This window comes from Biomphalaria glabrata, chromosome 4 (assembly GCF_947242115.1).
Source record: "Biomphalaria glabrata chromosome 4, xgBioGlab47.1, whole genome shotgun sequence".
NCBI lineage: Eukaryota > Metazoa > Mollusca > Gastropoda > Planorbidae > Biomphalaria > Biomphalaria glabrata.
Window position 1 is genome coordinate 35,108,010 of NC_074714.1, and position 23,888 is coordinate 35,131,897.

The 23,888-nt window shown below is 31.1% G+C and overlaps 2 protein-coding genes across 8 annotated transcripts in view; one reads left to right on the plus strand and one right to left on the minus strand.

Annotated features, from left to right (window-relative positions):
• The window catches only part of LOC106078150 (uncharacterized), a 49,553-nt gene extending 34,244 nt beyond the window's left edge, over positions 1-15,309 (minus strand). The window contains exon 1 of the mRNA XM_013238910.2: positions 14,959-15,309. The gene's annotated coding sequence lies outside the window, so the exon portion shown is untranslated. The remainder of the gene's footprint in view (positions 1-14,958) is intronic.
• A 211-nt stretch (positions 15,310-15,520) lies between these two features.
• The window catches only part of LOC106078152 (calcium-dependent secretion activator 1-like), a 46,789-nt gene continuing 38,421 nt past the window's right edge, over positions 15,521-23,888 (plus strand). For 3 of the 7 annotated variants that reach the window (XM_056025227.1, XM_056025228.1, XM_056025230.1), the window contains exons 1-4: positions 15,522-16,464; positions 20,373-20,453; positions 21,949-22,112; positions 23,798-23,824. In XM_056025227.1, coding sequence (XP_055881202.1) covers positions 15,670-16,464; positions 20,373-20,453; positions 21,949-22,112; positions 23,798-23,824 — 1,067 coding nt within the window. In that variant the 5' untranslated portion in view covers positions 15,522-15,669. Of the gene's footprint in view, positions 16,465-20,372; positions 20,454-21,948; positions 22,113-23,797; positions 23,825-23,888 lie in introns of all 7 variants that reach the window. The other 4 variants (XM_056025229.1, XM_056025231.1, XM_056025232.1 and 1 more) reach the window with 2 other exon arrangements.

Below are 23,888 nucleotides of genomic sequence, written 5' to 3' on the forward strand. Positions count from 1 at the left end.
TTCAATGTCGGTGAGTTTTTCATTTTTAATTTTTATATTCAAAACCCAAAATTACAAAAACATGATTTGCAAACTAGAAAACATAAGAAATGGAAAGAGCATCCATTTCTCTTTAATTCTATATCAAATTTATTATTTTCCAATAATAAATAAAAAAGTTATACAAGTTATATCGAAGCAAAGTAGCGCACTCTGAAATGGTGGAAAAATTAATTCCGTCCAAAAGTGGCAAATAATTCAGAAGTAATTCCGGAGCCAAAGAGTTAAGGAATTTTTATTTTCTCTGTATATTACTCATTATTTACAGGACTTAATTGCAAAATTTCAAATTAGATTTTTTTTTACCAAAATGTTTAAAGAAGTAGAGGACTATTTCAAAAGTCTTAAATGTAAATTTATATTGAAATTATCAACAAAATACATTTCTAAAACTAACTCAATGATCAATTATCACTAATTCTCATGCTTGCTATGGGTGATAAAACGTGAACATTTAATGTTATTCCTTTACAAGTTTATATAAGCCATTCTCTCTCACGATCAAAATAAAATTACCAAAACAATTTATTATTTGCAACAAAATGTTTTTTTAAAGCCAACATTTAAATGTCTCATTTCCTTCTGCTTTAAACACATATTAACACTTTTTTTTTTGGTGCATTACTTTCTTTCAATCCATTTTTTTAAATTTAAATTTATGTTATTTTTTCTACAAAGATCTATTATTCCAGTCTGAAATGTAACGACTGACGACTTGTCAGTAGTTTTAATTTTTAATTTTTATAATGCAAAATTTTATTAATATTTGGCTTTATAAATAAAAAATGTGTGTTACATAAAAGGGCATGCATTTCCCTTAAATTCTATACCAAATATAACACTTTCTGATGGCAAACAAAAAAGTTATTGAAGTTAAATCATAACATGGTAATGAACTATAAATAAGCAAAATGAATAATTCAGTTTGAACAAGTGGTCATGAACAGTTACAGTTAAATCTCTATGCTTGACACCCAGTGACTTAGATACTATCAGTTAAAGGAAGTATGTGAAAAGACAATGAATTTTTGTCTTATGTCCAGTTTAGGATTTGAGTGGAAAGAAAACAATTTATACAAAAAATGTGAAGGAATCCTTTTTTAACAAGATCTAGGATTTGTCTGTTAATATCAACACCCTAGATTTGCTTTAAATTGGCTTAAATCTGGTATAGCAAGATTTCAAAGATAGTTTCTTGAGCCTAGAGTAATTCTATCAGGGTGAAATATTGAAATTGTAAATAATGTGTGAAATTGCCCAAAATTGTGGCTTTTGATGTAACACGGAACACCGTGGTATGATTGAATTAATATCATACTAAAACTGCTAAACATTGCATTTCTGTTACAACAAGCATGAAAGATTTCTTTGAAAGTATTTTTTTTTCCTTAAAAGTTTTCTAAACATGCACAACGAGCATAAAATAGGTTGAGTCTCAAATGAAGCGCCTGTGCTGCGTGTGTTAAGAATGGGATTATTTTTCCCACGACACTACTTTTTATGAATGAGAGAAGTGCAATTTCCGCTGGAAATACTAGCATAGTAATTAACAGGAGTACTTAAACAATAGCGTGTCCCACAATTAATGATTGATGCGCCTGAAGCGTTGACATGATCAATATTGTACAAAAAACTCATTTAAACTGTTTTTTTTTTTAAATCTTTTGTGGAACAACAACAACCCATCAGGTACGTAGATATTTCATTATTCTACTGAAATTTAAGCTTATTACAAATAAGTTTGATTGCAATATCCTAATCAGAGTGCTTTTTTAGTACGAGGTTACTAAATTTAACCATTTAATCATGATGTCACGTGAAGCGTCTTGAATACAATTTAGTCTTAAATCGTAAAATTAATCAATTTTAAAACCTGTTACTAAACAAAACATTTATATTTTTAAAACAATTATGTTGATGTACTAGTGGACGTGTGTAGGAATTTAAAAATAATCTACATTTTTAAATTTTGATAAGTAAATTGGATTAGGCGTTGAGGCGCTCCATGGGACCCCGTGTTGGTGTTTTCCATGCATAAATTATGGCCTCACATGTAGCGTCTAGTACGAGTTCAGGTTATTAAGTTTTTTGTATTCATGGAAAGTTTCAATTTAGATTAAATAATTTAAATATATGCAATAAAATATTTTCATAATTAATAATTTTAAATGAACATTTTTTGACATCTTTCATTATATTTTTTTTTTTGTAATTTTACTTTACATCCTTTGAGGCGTTTTAGTTGACAACACTTCATTTGTTTACTAATGGTGTCCTAGTTAAGTCCAAATAGATTTGAGTGATATTTTGTTAAAGATTTTACAGTGTCAGATAATATTAGCTACATCTAAAATAATAATAGTGGTAGTGTTTAGAAATATTAAATAGTTAAAATTTACTTATTACTGGAAATAAGATTTAGATCTATTTGATTTTTCGTTGGAGGCGCATCTCGGGCACTTGTATTTAAAACTTTTAAGAGCTAGACTAGATTAGAACTAGTCTAGATCTAGTTCTAGTCTTTTTTATCTAATTCATTATCTAGATTTATTCTAGACCTAGATCTAAAATCTAATGATCTAATTCATTATCATTAGATCTATTTACTCTTGATCAAGACTATTCAAGACTTACTCAATTAGATCTAAATCATTATCTAGATTTACTCTTGATCTATACTAACTAGACTAGAACTAATTCATTATCTAGGTCTAATTCTAGATAATAAATAAAAAAGTAGATTCTTTCTTTAAATTGACAAGTAATATATTTGTATATCCAGAAGTTCAGGATATACAATTAGTGTATGCAGACATGATTGTTACTGAAGTGATGGCAATAGTTTGAGAGAGTAGAGAGTGGAAGGCTTTGATTTCTGAATTTGTCAAATGAAATATGTGTACAGATTTATGAATTTTCTTTTCTATATTTTTTAAACCTATTTCTATGTGTTAGACCAGGGCTGGCGAACCTTTTTCAGTCCGAGTGCCAATTAATTTCAATTTAAAAACAATGAAGATTGTTGCGTGCCCAGTAGCTCTACTAGTGACGCCGCTATATAAAAGAAGTGCTACAGCCAGTAAGTCAACTGCATGTATAAAAACAGCTTAGTAACAACATTACTTGTTTATTCAATTTTATTATCCTGACCTACAGATTTGAAGTCTTAGGGCAGGTCAATCAGTGCGACTTCTGCTGTTGTGTGGTAGACGATAACAGTTTGATATCTGGTGTATACCGTGTATTCTTCAAAGTTACACACGCCGCACTTAGTTCATCGGTCAAGCAACTTCTGGCATCTGATTAATATAATTCATTGTAGAAAATAAAGATTCGCATGAGTAAGTAAACGAGAAAATTGACAGAATAGATGTTGCTACTTTTATCAGAGAATTGAAAGTTTTAGGCAGGTCATTCCAAACTTGAAGAATCTCATTTTCTGCTAATATCTGAGGTTCTAATGATCCATTTAACCGTTCACGTTCAATTAATTCAAGTCGTATTCGTAAGTTAATAAATTTCTGTCTCCAAATTGCGCTGGACTGAAACTCAACAAGTTGCATTTCAAAGTCGTGTAATCCCATCCAAGAAAACATGGTCAAATCCAGAGTTTCTAACTGGATATTTTATAAATTTGGAGGTGTACTCGAATTTTCGAAATTGTTCAAAACGCAGTGAAAATTGTTCAGCAGTTGTGTCAATTATCTCTAAAAATAATCTTGTCTGATAATCTTTGCCGGTAGTATCATGAACTTTTAAATCATCATAAAATTTCTTCAGTTTGTTAAAATATTTTAATTCTTCCTTCTCTATGTCACGTTTGTAAATCTTCAACTTTTTCTCAAATGCTGTCAAGATGTCAAATGCCTGATCGACAGATTTTCCGAAACCTTGCAACTTCGTATTAAGTTCATTTAAATGAGATGAAAAATCGGTAAAAAACATTAGTCTGATAAGCCAGTCAACATTTGTCAATTCTGAACAATTTTGTTTGTTATCATCCATAAAGATTCGAATTTCATCAAGGCATTCCACAAACCGTTCCAGAACGTACGTTGTTGTACATTAATAAGCCAAAGTAACTGGACTGAACTTCATTTAGCAGCTGTTCAAATTTTCTCTAATTCAGTAATGAAGTTTACGGTTTTTGTTACACATTTCATAATGTCTTCAAGTTCCTTTAAGCCGTTTTTTTGAACATAGGGCTTGTTGGTGAACAATGCAGTGAAAAGTTATTAGTGGGTGTCCAACATGCCCTATAAACAAAGTAACGAAACCTGCATCTTTTCCAGTCATACTTGGAGCACCATCAGTTGTAACAGAAACTATTTTTTTGAGATCTACACCTGCATTTCTGAGTTCAGTCACAACAGTTTGACATATATCTGCACCTGTTGTTGTCTTTGGTAAAGTTGCTAATTTTATTAGTTCATCGTGTATTTCATTTTCTTTGCTATATTTGGCAATGATGGCCAGTCTGATGTTGCATCAGTACTTTCATCAAGGCAAATAGAATAGGCTTGACATGCATTAATATTCTTCTTTACTTGTTCTTGAATATTAACGTGCAATTTCATAACTCTTGCTTTAACCGTGTTTCGGCTTATTGGCAAATCCTTTATTCTCTGAATGACTTTATCCTTGTTTTGAAAGTCTTCAAACAAATAAGACGCACATTCTAACATTGCTTCCTTGATATAATCACCGTCACTGAAAGGTTTACCATGCTTAGCTATAATTTTTTAAACTTCAAAACTTGCAACCACTAAGTAAGAAGAACTTTTAACAAAGTTTACAAAAGAACTGGATTGTAAAATCGCTTTTTTTAACTCACGCGATATATGTTCTTTTTGCTCATCCTCGCTTTTGCCTAAAAGCCAGCTGTGATTGGACTCATAATGACGTTTTACTGATGATGTCCGACAAACAACACTTTCCAAATATATGGCACATAAGGCCTTGTTTTCTCTGTGAATCATTCCATATCTTTCAGTCCACCACTCTTGAAAAGGTCTTCTTCATTTAGTTTTCTTTTTTTTTTAATTTTTGAGAATGACAGGTTATGGTAAATATTCTGATAAAAATTTATTGATGGTAACGCTAGCAATCGATGTAAGACCGACACGTTTTCAGTATCAACAAAATGGCGGAAGCTAAAAAGATCTCGTTCAAATACAAGAACTATCTTGAAAAAAAATTATTATGCCCTATGCTCCCCAAATGAAACACAGTCATATGAACAAATTATATGGAATATGATCCACTAGCGCTTCTTCCATATTATTTACAGTTCTCGGAATTAATTGAACGTTATTAATTATGGTAATTTGAGATATCCATGATTTTTCCAAAAAACACATTTCTTAAGGGGGTCAACGGGTCAAAAATAATCAATTTTCATCAAAAAAATCGATTTTTCAAAAGTTGCATATTATGTTATAAAAATATCTTATAAATGATATTTTCAAGCTAAAATCATCAAAATATCAATATTTAGATGTAAAAAACGAGTTTGAAAGGGGTAGGGTGTAGCCCTTTTGTTCAAAATGTTGAAAAAATCGTCATTTTATGATGCCGATTACCACGTTGCCCGCAATGACAGTGTATCATGTTTGGTATGGTTGTAAAGCTTACGACCTCGTCTATACTGCCCTACAAATGACCCACATGTGTAAAAATAGCCATAGCCTTGAGACCGGTTTGAACAGCCTTAGTTCACATGTTTCTATTCAAATCCGATTGGATGCCGTATGTTTATATACAAAACAAACGATTTTGATTGGTTGTTGTCGGCCATGATGCTTGGATGTCAAGGATAACAACGATAGCCTCTTAGTATCGATAGTAGACCTTGTGCTGTCCACATGGAAGTATTGGCATTATACTAGGAAACAATACGCTTGTCTTCATCTTTATTTTCTTACGGTAAGAACAAGCTTTCTTCAATTTTTATAGATCTACATTGAATAAAAACGTTTTTTTTCGTAGATCTAGATCTAGATATAATAATCTAGATCTAGTACTAGACTCTACTATTACACTGTGACTATGACTATAATACTTCTGACTATACTATTACTATTAGCACTAGTAAAAAGTTGTTTAGACCTAGACCAGCGTGTTGTTTGCATTTTTACTGGCAAACTCAACTGTTTTAGTGTTTAGATCTACTATCAGTAACTAAACACTGTATCTATTCCTAGAAAACTAAGAATCTAGTCTAGATCTAGATTCTAGTCTCTGTAGTATATCGTAGCATATAGATCTAATATCTAGATCTAGATCTCTAATTATCATTTATTTATCTCGATCATCTAGACTCTTAAACTTAGACTAGTGACTAGTCTTGATCTAGAATCTAGAGTTAGAGCTAATCATCTAGATCTAGACTAGTATGGATCTGGATCTAATCATCTAGACTCTAGCTAGACTATTATAGTCTGGATCTAGAATCTAGATCTAATCATGATCATCTAGACTCTAGTCTAGTGTCTCTAGACTAGTCTGGATCTGGATCTTCTAATCAGCTAGACTCTAGATCTAGACTAGTCTGGATCTAGATCTAATCATCTACTAGAACTCTAGTAATAAAAAAAAAGTAGTAACTCTAGATCTAGACTAGTATGGATGATCTAGATCTAATCTTGAAGTCTTGATAGAGATAGACTAATATAGATCTAGTGAGATACAGACAACAGAGTCAAATTTAGATTTAGATCTAGAATATCAAGTTTTAAAAAAAAAATCGTAATCTCTAGATTTTAGATCTAGGAAAAGAGTTACCAACAAAAATACAACTCTTGATATGAGTATATCAGATATTATATGTAGATCGACACTTTTATGTTAGGTTATGATGCTTAGATTTAGTTTTTAGATCAATCAAAAACTTATTATAACAAGATCTAGATCTAGACTTCAGCTTTCTTTTTTTATTTTTTTCTTCAGCTAAAGTCGTCAACAAGACCATTTTGGACCACTGTTACACATGATACACTGATGCAGCTATCAGATAAGACTTTTTTTTTTCTACAAATATAATTAGCTCTGTATATATCAATGTTGTGATTATAAATAATTTTGTTTCTATTTCACTTCATGTATAACTTTTTTTTTCTTTGCTTTGTTTTTTGAACAGGCATATATGATCCCAGATTGTTGACAAGACCATTGCTTGCTGATGCTAAAACTTTCTGGAAAAATCACTGCTCTATTCAGATAAGACTTTGTTCTTTTTATGTGGATATACTTATATATATATATGTATATACATATATAGATAGATAGATATACCTGTATTTTTCAGTTGTTTGTAATATTTGTGCTTCTTATTTGTATTAGAATTTATACATTTTCTCATTTTTTTCTTTTTAGATAAAAATGCCTCCACTAAAACAATCATCAATAAAAGCTGCTCCTAAATCAGAGAACAGAAGAAGTAGACAATCAAAGCTTGCTTTGGAAGCCTTACTACGGAAATGTGCTGCATCCCCTTTGCTTACTTCCTCATCGCAAAATACACCTGTTTTTACCTCAGATCAAGTTACTTCAAATTCATCTGTTTTGACACCAGTGCCATCAACATCGCCATCTTTATCCTTACTAATGGACTCAACCTTGTCAACAGATATTCAACAAACTTCGTCAATACCTGCATCAAAACGCAAACTTGCTTATTTTGCAAATAAAGAATCCAGCCCCAAAGAATCTTCTTTGCCCACAACTTATGTCTTCTTAGAAACACTGCAGACCTTATTTGATGGCCTTCAATGTGGAAAATGTGGTACACAGTGTCTACAGCTGAACCATGATGCAAAAAACAAATCAGGGTTTGCAGTGCTTCTTCAGGTGTTTTGTGCCACATGTTCCCAAGTAAAGTCACAAACTTACACCTCGCCTAAAGTGGAAAAAATATTTACTATCAATAGGCAAGTGGTAGCTGCATCACTTGCAACTGGTATGGGCTATGCTGGACTTACCAAATTTTCTGAACTGATGAACATGCCGGTGATGCACAGCAAGTCCTATGCTCACCATACTACGCAAATCCACAAAGCTTCGACGCTATATTCCAAGAAAATCCTTGATGAAACAGCACACATTGTCAGAAATGCCTATCCTGAACAAGAAGGAAACAGTATTGTAGACATCGACATTTCTTACGATGGCACATGGCAGACCAGAGGACACAAGTCTAACTATGGTGTAGGATGTGTCATTGACAATCGGACAGGTCTTATAATAGACTTCCAAGTAATGTCGAAATACTGCCATGCTTGCAGCAAGAAAAAGGACCAACTGAACAAAAAAGTCATTACCAATGAACAATTTGTGGCTTGGCAACAGCTTCACAAGCCATTAAGCAACATCAACCACACCGGATCTAGCGGTAGTATGGAGCAGCAGGCAGCTCTTATCATGTTTTCCAGATCTATTGAGACATTCGGGTTGCGCTACAGAACTGTTGTGTCCGATGGTGATAGTAATACAATCAAAGCAATCCACAAGTCCAATCCATACGTGGGTCTAAATGTGGAAAAGCGCGAGTGCATCAACCACGTTAGCAAGCGTTTGGGTACAGCCTTACGAAATGTGGTGGACACTGCAAAAAAACAAAAAGTAACTCTTGGAGGTAATGGCAGAGGTAAGCTTACCCAAACTAAAATTGCTGTCCTACAAAAATATTTCACCAAGGCTCTGCGTTCATTCACTACGGTTCCTGAAATGCGCAAGGCAGTTTGGGCTACTTTTTATCATTGCACCTCCTCAGATGAGTCCTGGAACCATAGCTACTGCCCTGAAGGATCACTGTCCTGGTGCTTTTTCAAACGAGCTGAAGCACTGGGCGTTCCAGCTGCTTCCCATTAAGAGATGAGTTCCACATATCTCTCTCCATTAGTAGCTGAATACATAAAGCCAGTTTATGAGAGACTTACCGAGGATGATCTGCTCGGACGATACACCGAAGGGCAAACTCAAAATGCCAATGAGTCTGCACATGCTCTTATTTGGAGTCGTTGCCCAAAACACCTTTTTATTGGTAAACAACGTGTGGAGGTGTCTGTTTCTGTTGGGATTGGGGAGTTCAACATGGGCTCGTTGGCGTCTAAATATTTTTTGGATTTCTTAAAATTGGATGTTGGTATTCATACTGAAATATTGGGGTCAAAGAGGGACACAATGCGAATGTCTAAGGCACAGCGAGCATTAGATAACAATGAGAGTCTTCGAAGACAGCTGAGGAAGAATGCGATAGACAAGGAAGGAAGAAGGATTGAGTTGGTTGAAGGAGGTGCGCAGTATATACCTGGAGGTGCTGACTTGTAGCTTTAGAATTTGTAATTTTAAATAATTTTTGTCATCTGCAGTTGCATTTATTTGTTTTTGCCTGAACCACATTTGTATATATAAGTGTACATATCATTTATGTATATGTTTGTATTTATATATTTTATTTTATGATTGATATTGATTTTATTTATTTGCTGAACCATATATGTGTGTGTATATATTTATGATTGATATTGATTTTATTTATTTGCTAAACCATGTTTGTGTGTGTATATATTTGTAAATATCTTTTTTTCTATTCTATTATTAATAATGATTTTTCTGAAGAAAACTTTTACAAATTATCTTCAATTATTTTTTTTATAAAGTTATTTTTGTTTCATAATTAATATAATTTATAAATTGTTTTGCATATGTTGACTAATTAGCTATCTTTTTTTTTTATTTGTATGTTTTTTTATGTTATTTAAAGTAATCACTTGTAAATTATTATTATTCTGGTGTTTCAAACAGTACTTTAAAAAAAAATTTTTTTTAAGAAAAGCGGGGTGGGTGGGGGGCACACAAATGCCATCTTATAAAATAATTAAGCAGAATTTCAATTGGTGCTTGTGTATTTTCTTTTCTTAAATGTCATATCTGCTAAATAAAAGAGTATTTTTTAGCCTTAAATGTACAATTCTTGTTGTTTTCTCTCTTTGAAACTTTATTTTTCGTTTTTCTCAAAATGTCAATTTTCAAGGGGTATATGTTTTTAAGAATCACTTTTCTCAAAAACTATCTATTCAATTATCATAATATTTGGTATAGATGTTTAAATATGGTCCTAGCACAGGATGACAATAGAAAATGTCATAAAATATTAACAGGAAATGAGTAACAGTCATTTTAATGGGTTTCAATGAACGAAAACGCTGTCCGCGGAAGAGGTGAAAATGAAAAAATTAATTAAAAAAAAATTATATAAATTTTTCAAAATGTCTTATTGTCATCCTGTAAGGAGTCTATCAACATACCAAATTTCAGACCTGTAGCTGTAATAGTTATTTCAGAAACACATTCTTAAAAATGAGGTGATTTTACCCCTCGACCCCCCTTTTTGATGGAAAAAAAGTTTAATTTCATTTAAAATTTATATTTTTAAAGCTTTTTATGTGTTTTTATGATCCAATACATCATTTGAATACATCAGATATCATTAAATGTTGAAAACTAAAAAAAAGGGTTTCAAGGTAGATGACCCCCTTAATATCATCGTCGTCGCGTGCCACACAAGATCGTTTCGCGTGCCACACAAGATCGTTTCGCGTGCCACACAAGATCGTTTCGCGTGCCACCTTGGGCATGCGTGCCATAGGTTCGCCATCCCTGTGTTAGACTAACAAAAGATATCAAATATATAGAGTAGAGTCACTATTGCGGAACAGTTTGCAGCTACTTTTAGTTTTCAATTTTTTGCTCCGTAATGGTTAGACCTATGGAAAAACTAAAAGTATCTAGACATTGGCCATCCATTTTCCGATAAAAATAGATGCTTTGTTTAGTTTTTCAACAGATATTTAAATTTTACATTCAATTCGACTGAGATATGGGTAGTCACAATTACGGAACAGGATTTTTAAAGAAGTCACAATTGCGGAACACAGTAAAAATGTCAGAACAAAGCCTATATAAAGCATATATTTTATTAGTCTAATACTTGAACTCCTTATCCTTTACATTAATTTTCTTTTATTAAATCTTAAGACAACACATTGTCACTTTTAGATTCTCCACCTCTTCTTTAATAGTATTTGAGGTCACACTACCCAGATTTTCCATACAAGGTTTTTTTTTTCCACTATTCTTTTATTCTTTTTTGTTATATTAATATTATATATATACATGGTATTATGATTTGTCTTCTTTTTGCTGGACGTATGGTAATCATAAATTATATATTATAAGTAATATTATTCTTTAAATGTTTTTAAATTTATATATACTAATACAAACTCATATTTAAATTTCGATATCTAAATCACTATGTAAATATTAAGCTAAATGATAGTAAATGCGCAGGTCAAATAAATAACATCTATAGTGTTCCACAATTGTGACTATCTTTAAAAAGGTAAAAACAGGATAAACACCTCCTAATTTTTTAAAAATTGAATTCCTGGTAGATAGCTATGAAATGAAGTTTTTCCTCATCCATTTATAAACCGAAAAATATGTGTATCATGCAGGTGATATGTCATTATCATTTTTAAAAAGCCTTAAGCCATGGCCTATGCGGTTCTCCTGGTACGTGAAAAATAATGGACGATTCCACACCTGTCAACTTTAACCTGGAGTCAAAATTAATTTTCTGCTGTGAAAGGAAAATCCTTATATTGGAAATGTAGATAAATGGACCATGCGCAGTACCGTTACAGTAGTTTAGCAGAAAATGTCAAAATAAAGTAGATTTTAACTAATTTCGACGAGCTGTTCCGCAAACATGCCTGCTCCGCAATAGCGACTGTACTATATTTGTCAATGATTAAAAGTAATAATGACCATTTACTTGTGCACAGATAAGACCAAATTTAAACTTTTTATACATTTTTCTACATACATTTTGTGAAATTAAAACAGCATTTTTACAAATGGGTACTTTATGGTTAGAATAGTGAAAGTAATCAAAAGCCTGATGGATCACTTTAGTGTAAGAATAAAATAATTTCTATATTCTCACTGAATATCTTTTTAAAAAACTAACATGTAGTGTCACAGGTGCTACGGTGTCCCAATTTTTTAATTGAGCTCAAATCTACCTTTCCTATGCAACAGCATAAATTTCATTATCTAACGACTAATAACAATAAAGACAGTTATATTATGCTAAAATACAATGAATTTATTAATTGGGTTTTGTTAAATTATCAAGTGGTGTCCCGGCGATGCACCTGTGATGAAAAAGGGGGTACCCCTTGAATGGACGCTGCTGTCAAAATCTACATCTTGCAATTCATTTTCTATTGATAAATTCTTAAAGTACACTGGTTGAAGAAGTGAATACAGTTGAAATGAAACCAAAAACTTAACTTTAATTTTTAGCCTAATGTGACACTTTTTGGCACCAGTACTGGAGAAACACTCAATATATAAACTTTTCCCTTAGCAGAACAAGATCTCCTTAACACAGTTTGGTAAATACTGGTCTAGACTATTCTAGTCATATAGATTTATAAGTTAAATAGATCTAATCTAGATTGTAGATCTATCTAGATACTAGATCTATATATAGATGAATACTGAGACTATCATTAATGACAACGTTAGTCATCACCTAAAATCTAGCTAGATTCTTAATCTATATTTTATATATTTTATTTTATAACTTAACTGTCTAAAACTAAAGGTAAAAGTAAAAATACAGTGACTATTACTATTGACTATTCAGTATTCTAGTTGATCTATATATTAAATATATTATATTATATTTATACTTTAGAAATCTAGTATTTAGATATTCTAGATCTAGTAGGTACTCTCATAGGTGGCCACTTTGGATCTAAAAACACATTTGACATCAAAACAATTTCCTGTTCAGGTTTTACAAAACTGAAATTAAGCATGTCCTAAGAAAAGACATTGCTTTATAACTGAGTGTTTTTATGACATTTTCTTGAGTTTATTCTAAAGATAAGAGGTTCCTCTAATGGCTAGTGGGAAAAATTGTTTTTTTTCTCTTACTATGTCCAAAATGTTTTAATCAGAAAAATTAGAAATTTTCAAATAACAAGGAAAAAAATATAGGTCTCCGTACATATAACATTTATAACCATACACTTAGAAAATTCATTCAGCTTTCCAATGATACCAAATTTATTATGATTAAATGAGTCATCGACCCTTTAAAACTTAGCACATTTTTTTTGTGTACTAAAATTACACTAAGGTCGGAATGACCTTTTATCAATAATACCCGTTTTTTTATATATTAGTAAAATAAAATAAGTGAACACTAAAACATGTACAATGAACAATCACTTATTTATACCAATATCATTGATTATTAACTTAAAATGTAATAAAGATCTGCATGCTTGGGAGTTCTTTTGGACAGTCGATGTCGAAACACAAGAAGCTAAAATCTGTAAATCTAGGTATCTAAAATATCCTTTCAAATAAATATACTTAGATCTAAATCTTAAATCTGATGATTATTTTTCAAATCTACACTTTTGTTCTATAACTAGATAGATCTAGATCTCAACTTTTTAAGCTCGGCGACCCCTTTTTACAACCCCCCACCCTGCCGCGACCCCCCCCCCGCACACACACACATACAACAATAGAAGAATAGACAATAACAATCCATATTTTCGATGGTATTAGGCGACCCATGGCAAATCGTCAATCGACCTCCAAGGGGGTCATGACCCACAAGTTGAGAACCCCTGATCTAGATCAATTTAAAAGCTTATTGTGTTGAAAACTTGACAACCAGGAGCATTTTTCTTTTTATAGTCTTTAATCAAAGAAAATTAGAAAAATTTTAGTTTTTCGTAATTTACTAATGATATTTTAAAATTTTAATTTTATTATGATTTGCCACTTATAAATTAAAATTCCTCCTTTGAAACTGTACAATTTGATATATCTTTTTGAAATATTCACAAAAAAAAAATTTGCTTCACTTTTTAAAAATTTCTCTATAGATCTATTGAATCTATTGTAGATTCTTATACTATAACTGAACACTGACTTTTGGGAACTAGGTCAAATTTTTATTTTATTTTTGTATTTGGTGAAGGTTTAAATTACAAAAAAAAAAAACAAAAAAACTGAAAGCAGATTCTTATTCTTCAACTAACGAACAATAAAAATATATGCGTTCCTATGTATTACTACTCATAGTCATAGTCAAAATTTTATTTTAAAATAAATTGGGTCACTTCATTCTCTTAAGCTGAACGCAGTTTTTGTGCTTTCCCCTTCATTGGACACTGAGCACTGTCGCTGAACACCACTATGTAATTGCTAATAAAAAGATCTAAATCTAGATTAGAATAATTAGCTCTACTTTAGAATCTAGATCAGCTTAGTCTAGCCTAGAATGGCCTAGATCTAGATTATTCTAGCTAGATCTAGAAATCTAGATATATATTTATTATTTTAGAACATCTGCCCTGCCATGATCTGGGCTACATCTCTAAAAAAGAATGCCTAATCATGACTTATACACTTAAGATCTAAATCTAGATCTAATAATCTATGACTGGTATGACAAGTCTATCATTTATCATGATTCATATGATAATGATATATTATACTCTAGACTAGACAGTCTAGACTCTAGATTCTACTATCAGTAACTATCTAGCCCCTAGACCTAGAGTTAGACTAGACTCTAGACTAGAGTACTAGATCTAGATCTAGCTAGAGTCTAGACTCTAGTGTCAGTGAAGTCTAGTGTCTAGAGTTAGAACTAGCTAGACTCAGCTAGAGTAGAGCCCAAAAAAAAAAGTAATCTAATCTAGATCTAGAGTCTAGAAGCTTATTTCAAATATGATATCGATCAAATAAAAGTAAAAGTTAAAAACACTTCACTTTTTTACTAACAAATTTAACGCTAAAAGAAAAAAAGGAAATACTCACTTATAGCATCAATATAATATAATAACAACCATCCTAAAAAGAAGAGGATCTTCTATCAGCATATTAAAATTGTCAGTTGGAAATGAGAAATATGAAAGTAATCCAAACAACCGACGTAAACAAAACAAACGCTCAAAACCTCAGTCGGTTTGTTTACACAGTTTAAACTACTTTGCACATCAAAATAACTTCGATAATATAAAAATCCAAAGATAATGTAATGTATTCCTAAAAAATGTAATACTATAACATCAATATTTCGTTATATATTACTGTTCAAAGCAAAGAATAAAGATAATAAATTAGTTTATGATTTTGATGCCTATCCATTATGGCGGCCATAATATTGAACATATTGAAAGGGGTCTTCATAGACGGTTAGCACGGTTTTTCTCGCGTGATTATAGAATATATTTCTCAATAAATATATTTTTTAATAATTTAGATTGAATTCGTGGGATTTTAGTAAAATACCCAAAGATCTAATTTTTTAAATATAAATAATAAAAGTATTTTATTTTGGTCTTGTAAAAGCTTCCGTAATTAATCATTACTAAAGCGCATGCGCGGAAGCCAATACTATCACATATCAATGTCCGCTATTTGTTAGAATGATAAACAATTTGTTCACTAGCTAGATCAAACTCTACAGGTCTAGATCTAGATATCTAAATGTAAAGCAATAGCATATTCATTTGTTAAACCACGATAATGCTTGACCCCTCTTCAAGTGAAGAGGAATCTGATAATGGCGCTGTTGAAGATGGGGATGAAAATAACTCAGATGTTCTCAGTTTGCCTAGCGCTGAACAGAGAAGTTTGTCTGCTAGCGGAGATAATCTGAGTGTTGTTGGTGGACATTCTCGTTCAAATAGCATTAGACCCTCTAGTCCCAGTCCATCATTAGTAAGTGACAGAGATAAAATAGATGATTTCGATAAAAGTGAAAGAGAAGAAGAAGAAAGGAAAAGGAGGTTACAATTATATGTTTTTGTGATGCGCTGTATTGCTTATCCATTCAATGCAAAACAACCAACTGATATGGCAAGGAGACAAACTAAGGTAACAAAAGCTCAGTTGCAAACAATTAAAGAACGTTTTCATGCTTTCCTAAATGGAGAAACACAAATTGTAGCAGATGAAGCATTTACAAATGCTGTTCAAAGCTATTATGAAGTTTTTTTAAAAAGTGATAGAGTTGCAAACATGGTTCGAAGTGGAGGATGTTCTGCTAATGATTTTAGAGAAGTGTTTAAAAACAACATAGAGAAAAGAGTAAGAAGTTTACCAGAAATTGATGGATTAAGCAAAGAAACAGTCCTTAGCTCATGGATGGCTAAATATGATGCAATTTACCGTGGTGATGAAGATCCTAGAAAACAACCTCAAAGAATATCCACAGCAGCTTCAGAATTAATTCTAAGTAAAGAACAACTCTATGAAATGTTTCAGAACATTTTAAATGTCAAGAAGTATGAACATCAGATACTTTACAATGCATGTCAGGTATATTAATTATATAATCTTTATTTAGACCTCTAATATCTTACAATGTTTAGAATAGAATTATACTTGAACATGAGAACATATAAAATATACTCTTCAACAATTAGACATTAGCAATACTTCAATAGATTCATGCTTGTTATATATTATACTTTTGCACACCAAAAATAAAATAAATTCTTAGGGGTTTATTATGTAATTATGTTTATGTAAATTAGCCTCCTCCATTTGTCTTAAAATTATCACTTTATTTTCACGGCATTACTATTGATATTTTTAATACCTTGCTCAACATTTTAATCTGCTTCTTTTTGACCTACATTCATTTTTTTTTGCATTGTTTTTTTTTTATTTCTCCCTAGAAACTAAAATACCATGAAATATCATAAATATATCAGGCATACATTTTTTCAAGCAATGTTTAGTTGATTTTATTTATTGTATTTTTTTTTAAAGGAAAACACAAACACACTCAGAATATAGAACATAGATGAAACCTAGGTGTGTTTATTTTTGTGTTATTAAAATTAAAATTTACACCCTGAAAACTAAACTCTTGAAATCTTATTTCCTTGACACAACCAAAAAATATGACTTGGATCTGGAGTATCCAGAATTTAGCATGGTCCTAACTTATTTAAATAAAAAAACAAAAGTTATATATGGTAAGTTGTTGCAGAAATATTATAATAAAATATAATATCATATATAATTAACAAAACATATACTTTAATTTAATAAATCTAGATCACTTTTTTTACAGGAACATAGGAATCTAGTTTTGTAATATATATACTTAGTTTCTCAATTCAAAATGATCACTTATGAAGTTATTATGATAAAACATTACACGAAGAGAAATAAAATAATATATATGTCATATCGTTATTATACATTTGGACATAACTTACATCACTTATAATTATTTGTTACTACAATAATAAGGGTAATACAATAAAAAATAAATAAACAGAGCTTACATCAGCTTAAGATCTACCAGACACCATTTGCTTCCTGTGAATTTTTATGAATAGGCTCCATTCTATGTTATATAAATTGAAGATAGTAAAATAAAATATACAAGTTGCTTGAAATTGCTTTGCAAATATTGTATGCTTTCATAGCACAAGTGAATAAAATGAGTTAGTAACAAATCTAGAACTGAAAAATGCATCTCTCTATAGGTTAGGTCATGACAGCTGGTTCTTCATTTCAAATATATTACAATAAAACATGTTTAATTAAAAGGTATGTTATACTAGCTAAGCTTTATCCTGCACTTATTATTTGGTGCTATAATCTATACTAACCATCAAATAAGCTTTTATTAAATCTCTCATTTATAATGCAAAGGTGAATTAGGTAATTAACATATATATATATATATATATATATACATATACTCAAGTTTATTATGTCAGAGTCAGTGCCTTATAAAACAAATAGCAGTAAATTAAGAAAATAAAATGAATTTATTCTCTTTGTTATGACTGTCTTTTCTTGAAATTTATGAAAAAGAAGAAATAAAAATGAAAATAATTTAAAACCCCTTCAAGAAGGTTCTAAGTTTAAAACCCCCATCTGCAAGAAAAAAAAAGGTTTTTGAGAGTTTATTTCCCCCCACCCCCCACCCAAAAGGAAAACTACAGTTTATAAATTCCATAAATGTAGCCAAGGAAGTTTTGAGGATAAAATCACTTTCCAATAAAAGCAAATAAACTACTGTCACTAAATTACAAAAGAGTAGCTAAAAAGTATTTTTTTGAGCCCCTCCCCCTTTTTTTTTCCCAACAAAAATCTGAGGGATAACGTCACCTAATTCCATAATTGTAGCCAATGAAGGCTTAGATGTTAAAACCTCAATCCAATAAAAATTAAAAAGCTACTGCTACTACATTTCATGGGCGTAGCCAAGACCAGTATGAGTTTAAACACCCCCTACCCCCCCCTTCCAAAAATAAAAATAAAGGGAAACTGCAGTTAAAAAACTCCATGAGCTAGCCAAGGGGGGTTTTGTGCACTGTAGATACCTCACAATATATTTTTTTTTAGTATCTATTACAGGAAATAATAGTTGTGCTCACAGTCCTCCCTCAGACCTCCTAGCTAGCAAGGAGAGGTGACTACTTTTGTTCCACAAACTCCAGAAAGAAACTATTCTAGGGTACAAAAGACATCTGAAAAAATGAAAGGACTGTAATGAAGATTAATTATATATTTAAATATTATATATATATGCATGTCAATGTGTGCATGTGCGCAAAGGAAACAAAAATCACTTCCCCAATCTTCTATATTACTCATATCGTACAGCTAGCCTCCATAACTCAGGCCATAACAACAATAACAAAACTCAAGGGCCATGACTCCACTTTACCTAGTCAACCAATGAAATAATAATAAATAAAATAAATAAACATAGAAATACTCACATCTTACAACCAAGGTTCTATAAAGTGTTGTCCACAATGGTCTATACAAACACAATCACCACAATCTCCATCAATCCCAAAATGACTGAATCATCTCATGGAAATTTTAAAAAATGGCATTAGTTATGGTCTGAATGGTGTCACCTACACAGCAGTTTTTCCTCCCTATGTAGCTGATCTGTCCCTCCTCATGTAGCTGATCTTTCCAAAGAAACTGCTAGTGTTGGTACCATTTAGGATAAGTGGCATCACAGGCTTTGCCAGGATGTTGCACTGTAAGCTACCTAAAGGTTGCTGGCTCATGATTTTTCCTGAAGCCTTTCTCATATTTGGGTATAGATGCAAGGCAGCAGATGTTTGAATTCAGTTTTCCTTCTCCTATGTGGGGAGCCAGCTAGAAAGCTGACAAACCCCTTACTGGTTAAGGTCCAATTACTTGCCTTTGCCCCTTCTGTTGGTCATAACAGTTCTGCTGGACCCAATATCTAAGCCATATATGAAGGCCAGAAGTTGGAGTGGTTGTCAGAAACTATTGGAGATGCATGCCAATGAAAGCTTTATATATTTTGTGGAGTGATTATTTCCATTAAAATCATAACTTAACAAAATACTGAGACTAAAAAAAACAAAACAATGTGCTAGGATAAATTCAAGAATTTTGTTTGCAAATTTCATTCATGATTGAAATGTATTGCTTAAATCAACCATGAAATATAGTTTAATTATTTAATTTAAACATTAATTGGATCAGCATAGGACATAATAGCATCTATAAAATAATATTCTAATTTGTAAGGAAAGTCTGTAATTATTTCTAAGATTATTGATGACATATATCAAAGTTAAAAGACTTGTTGCATTATCCACCTTTTTAAAAATATCTTTGTATTACATATATCTTTTTGTTCCTGAAGTATGCTTTATTGACACTTAGCTAACCAAAAATGTTTCCCACAACAAATTACTCAATAACATTTGGTTCAATGACAATAGGTTCACATTGTCTGTGAAACAAATTTGTTGTTAAGATTCATTGAACCATTTTTCTTGTAGCTAGTTGTTTGTGCACCACTTGTCATTTAATACTAAACCCCAAAACTCTCAGTTGAGTACTAACAACTAGTTGAAAGAAGAAGGAAAATAATGTGAAAATGTTTCCTAAGTAGGTAGATATATATATACTTATTCTTCTTTTATCATATTGAATTGAAGGTAACTGTATGTACATTTTAGAAAATATTTAAGTTGTAAAGACTTTTTAAGCACTATATCTATTGAATTCTCAATTCTAGCTGTTAAGAAATTGTAACTTCATTGCCGATTGAGCTGTAATAAGCTACAGCTTAGTTTTTGGTCTGTTAAGCTATTGATTTAGTTCAAATAATACTCACAGTTTCTCCTAAACAATAAATTAGAATTAAATCATTTATTACCTGAACCATATCTCCAATACTTATTTATTATAAAATTTCACAGTTGGACAATGCTGATGAACAAGCAGCACAGGTCAGGCGTGAATTAGATGGCAGACTCCATAATGTTGAACAGATGGCTAGGGTAAGTTATTATGTGCAGGTCACATAACATATTAGATAAAGTTCTTGTATACTTATATTGTTTTCATTATTTTTTTTACCTGCTCGATATTAGAATATGAACACTTTTTTTACACTATAGATGCCATTTTCCATCCTCCATCGTTCTTAATTTATGGATAGGAAGATTTCTTTCTTTATTTCTTTCCTATCTCATGATAGCTTGTAGGATTGTTTTGGAAGGACGTTTGATGTTTTTATTTTTACAATGTTGTGCCTGATGTTGAATATTTGTATTGGCCATTTTTTTTGTTTTACGTTCCTTGTAGGAAATGTACATGGTACAGTGGCTTTAAGAATAGACCAAAATTGCTCCTGTATCAATGCTATTACAAACAATAAAAGATTTTAGCTGTTTATTTTGTGTCACAGATTTGCTATAAAAACTATTATTACACATTGTTTTACAATTTATAAAAACATGAAACTTTTATCAGTGCATTGTATAATGTGTTATACAAACATTCAAGTGAATTGTATTGCAATTTCTATCTTCTTTTGCTTTTCTTTTTTAAACTGTGTTTATTAGTTTGCATCTGTTCATTATCCAATAATTGTTTATGATTGATTTAAAATGCCCATTTTTTTAAACTCATTCCATCACTCAATTAATAGACCCTTGATTAGTGTCTAAAAGTAGTTTTTTCCATTTCTTTCTGTCAAAAAACTAGCTAGAACTAGTCTTAATCATTGTTTAATTAGTTCATTATCCTGACTCACTTGAGAAAGCTACTGAGGCTTATGGAGACAATGGAGTCATTTAACATTGAACCATTCATATAATATGGAAGTATCCAGTGTGCAGGCTCTTAAATAAATAATAATAAAAAAACATGTCTGTAGGCTTATTGATCTTTGCTTATTTTTTTTTCTTCTGAACTTCATACAATTATACTTTCCCTATAGCCATAAGAGAAGCCTCTGTACTAAATCTGTAGACATTACATTTGCATTGGTCTCTTCTGGAGTAGAGAAATAACACAGAGAAGCAAAAAAGCCTTACAGAAAGAAAATACTAAATATAAGACACAGCTAAACAGCTGTTTACTATAGTGTCTGGCAGATCTGATGAGAGGGAAAAAAAACACTATGTACTATACCAGATAAAACCCAATGTTAAAATGCAGTCAATTTGCCAAGAATTTACCAGCTTATAGACACTATATTAAATTTAAAATATGTCACATACACTCTTAAGTAAATGTTTACAAACACAACAGTAATGCATAGCTTAAATTAAAATAATACTGATGTGTCATAAATATTTCTTATAGTCCCCCCCTCTGGGGTAGCTTGTAAAATGGCCAGTGAATTTTGTCTACACCCAAACCATACTAGAAGATCAATAACTGAAGAGTGTGCTGTGCAATCTATTCCCACAAAAATGTTGACAGGATATGTTTTCATTTTTTTTTTTTGGTAAATAATGCTTTTACTATTGTGCATAACATTTACAGACCAGACGCCATCCAAAATTTGTTGTGAAAGAAATGGAAAGTATGTACTTAGAAGAACTGAAGTCTTCCATCAATATTTTGAAATCTAATTTGGAAAGCTTGCCTGTTTCTAAAGGTGGCACTGATTCAAAGTATTCTTTGCAAAAGCTCAAAAGATACAACAGGTATGTTAGTCACTCAAATACAAAGGTAAAAGTAAACAATAAATGTATACATATATACATGTTTAAGGTCCAAGATGTTTGAAAGTAGTTTGTACCTCCATCCTAACTAGCAGAGTCAAATATTATTTTGAAAAATCAGTTGTCAGACATTCTGTTACCTACCAGGAGTTGCCAATGTTTTATTTTCTCAATGATAATTCTCCATGTAGCATTAGCTTGTCAAACATAACAAACATAAGATTCTTAGGTATCTTATATAGTCTTGTTCCTCACACACACACACATATTCTACCTACACTTACAATAATAACCTTTCTTCTAATAATCTTGTGTACACTCAACAAGTGGTCAAGGGATGTACCATTGAGAAGTTGCTCAGAAACTCTGTACTTTGAATAGTGGTGTAGGAGCAAGTTTTAGACAAGATTTGGTATTATTGGGTTTACCTACTGGTCAAATATGGATAATAAAAATAATACATTGTCATTATTTTGAGGTCTGATCACATTTTGCATGTGTTGTTACAAATTATTGTTGACTTAACATTAGAGTCACCTGCCCAAGAGAAATTTCCCTGCAATATTTATGCAAACTATTAGAAAACCACCACACCATATCATGCAATACAAGATCTCTCTTTGTGTTCAATAACATTTGTAGAGTCCATGTCACTTCCTACTCTGACAATCTAGTAGCCATCTTTTGTCACTAGGCATCTGGGAACTGTCTGCTTAAACCTTTCAAAAAAAATTTTTTTATTTTTTTTTTTACTAACAATAAGTTGTTAATTCATGTCTATCTAAATAAAAAAAAAAAGAATGCAAAGTTCATAGTTATATCATTTGAAAGATTACATCAATCTAAAGTTTAACTAACTATAATTTGAATTATTCTTTCTATCTGTATTTTTCCCATGTACATGTTTTCATTTAAGTCATTAATAATTGTTTCTTGGATTTTAATATATTTATTCACTCATGAGAACTTTTGCTTTGTGCAAACTTGCATATCAATATAAATACAAAATAAGCAAAAGACAGCAATGTTTTTTTTTTCATTTTTAAATAATGTTTTATTTGAATTTCTAAAGTATTTGGCTAGTCATAATGTTAATAATAAGAAAAAGATAATTCTTGATACTAACATGAGTGAACATTTGAAATTGTTCTTACTATTTTATTCAGTTGCGTTAAACAATAACAAGATCACCCAAGTAAATAATTAAATATCAAAATTAAAAATAAAAAAAAACAAAAACATATCCTAAATCTGCTTATGAAATGAATTATTTTATCACTTTTAATCAGCACATTTAAATTCAAGCAAATTTAGACACTTAATGTGAAAAATCAAACTCTCTGAATGACTCGACAAATTTTTTAAAATCAGTTGTTCTAAACCATATTTCATCAATGCTTTTCACATTTAATTAGCAGATAATTTCAATATAATATATTCTTTCTTAAAAAAAATAAAAATAGATTTTATGAGATTTTCATTACCATTATTAAATAGCGTAACATAGTTTCTTTTGATTTAAATAACATTTATTAAAGCAGAATACAGTACTTTCTGTTTCCTTGACATCAAGAACATAATCTAATGATTCTGTCATTTCCTCAATTTCACCAATATATATATATATATATTCCCTTTGTTCTATTGTTGATCAAAACGCTGAGCAGGCCTGCTGCCCAAACTTCACCTACAAGGTATTATTAGTAGCCATGGCTCATATAGCACCTTGTGTGTTTGGAAGATTTCTGTGCAGATTTT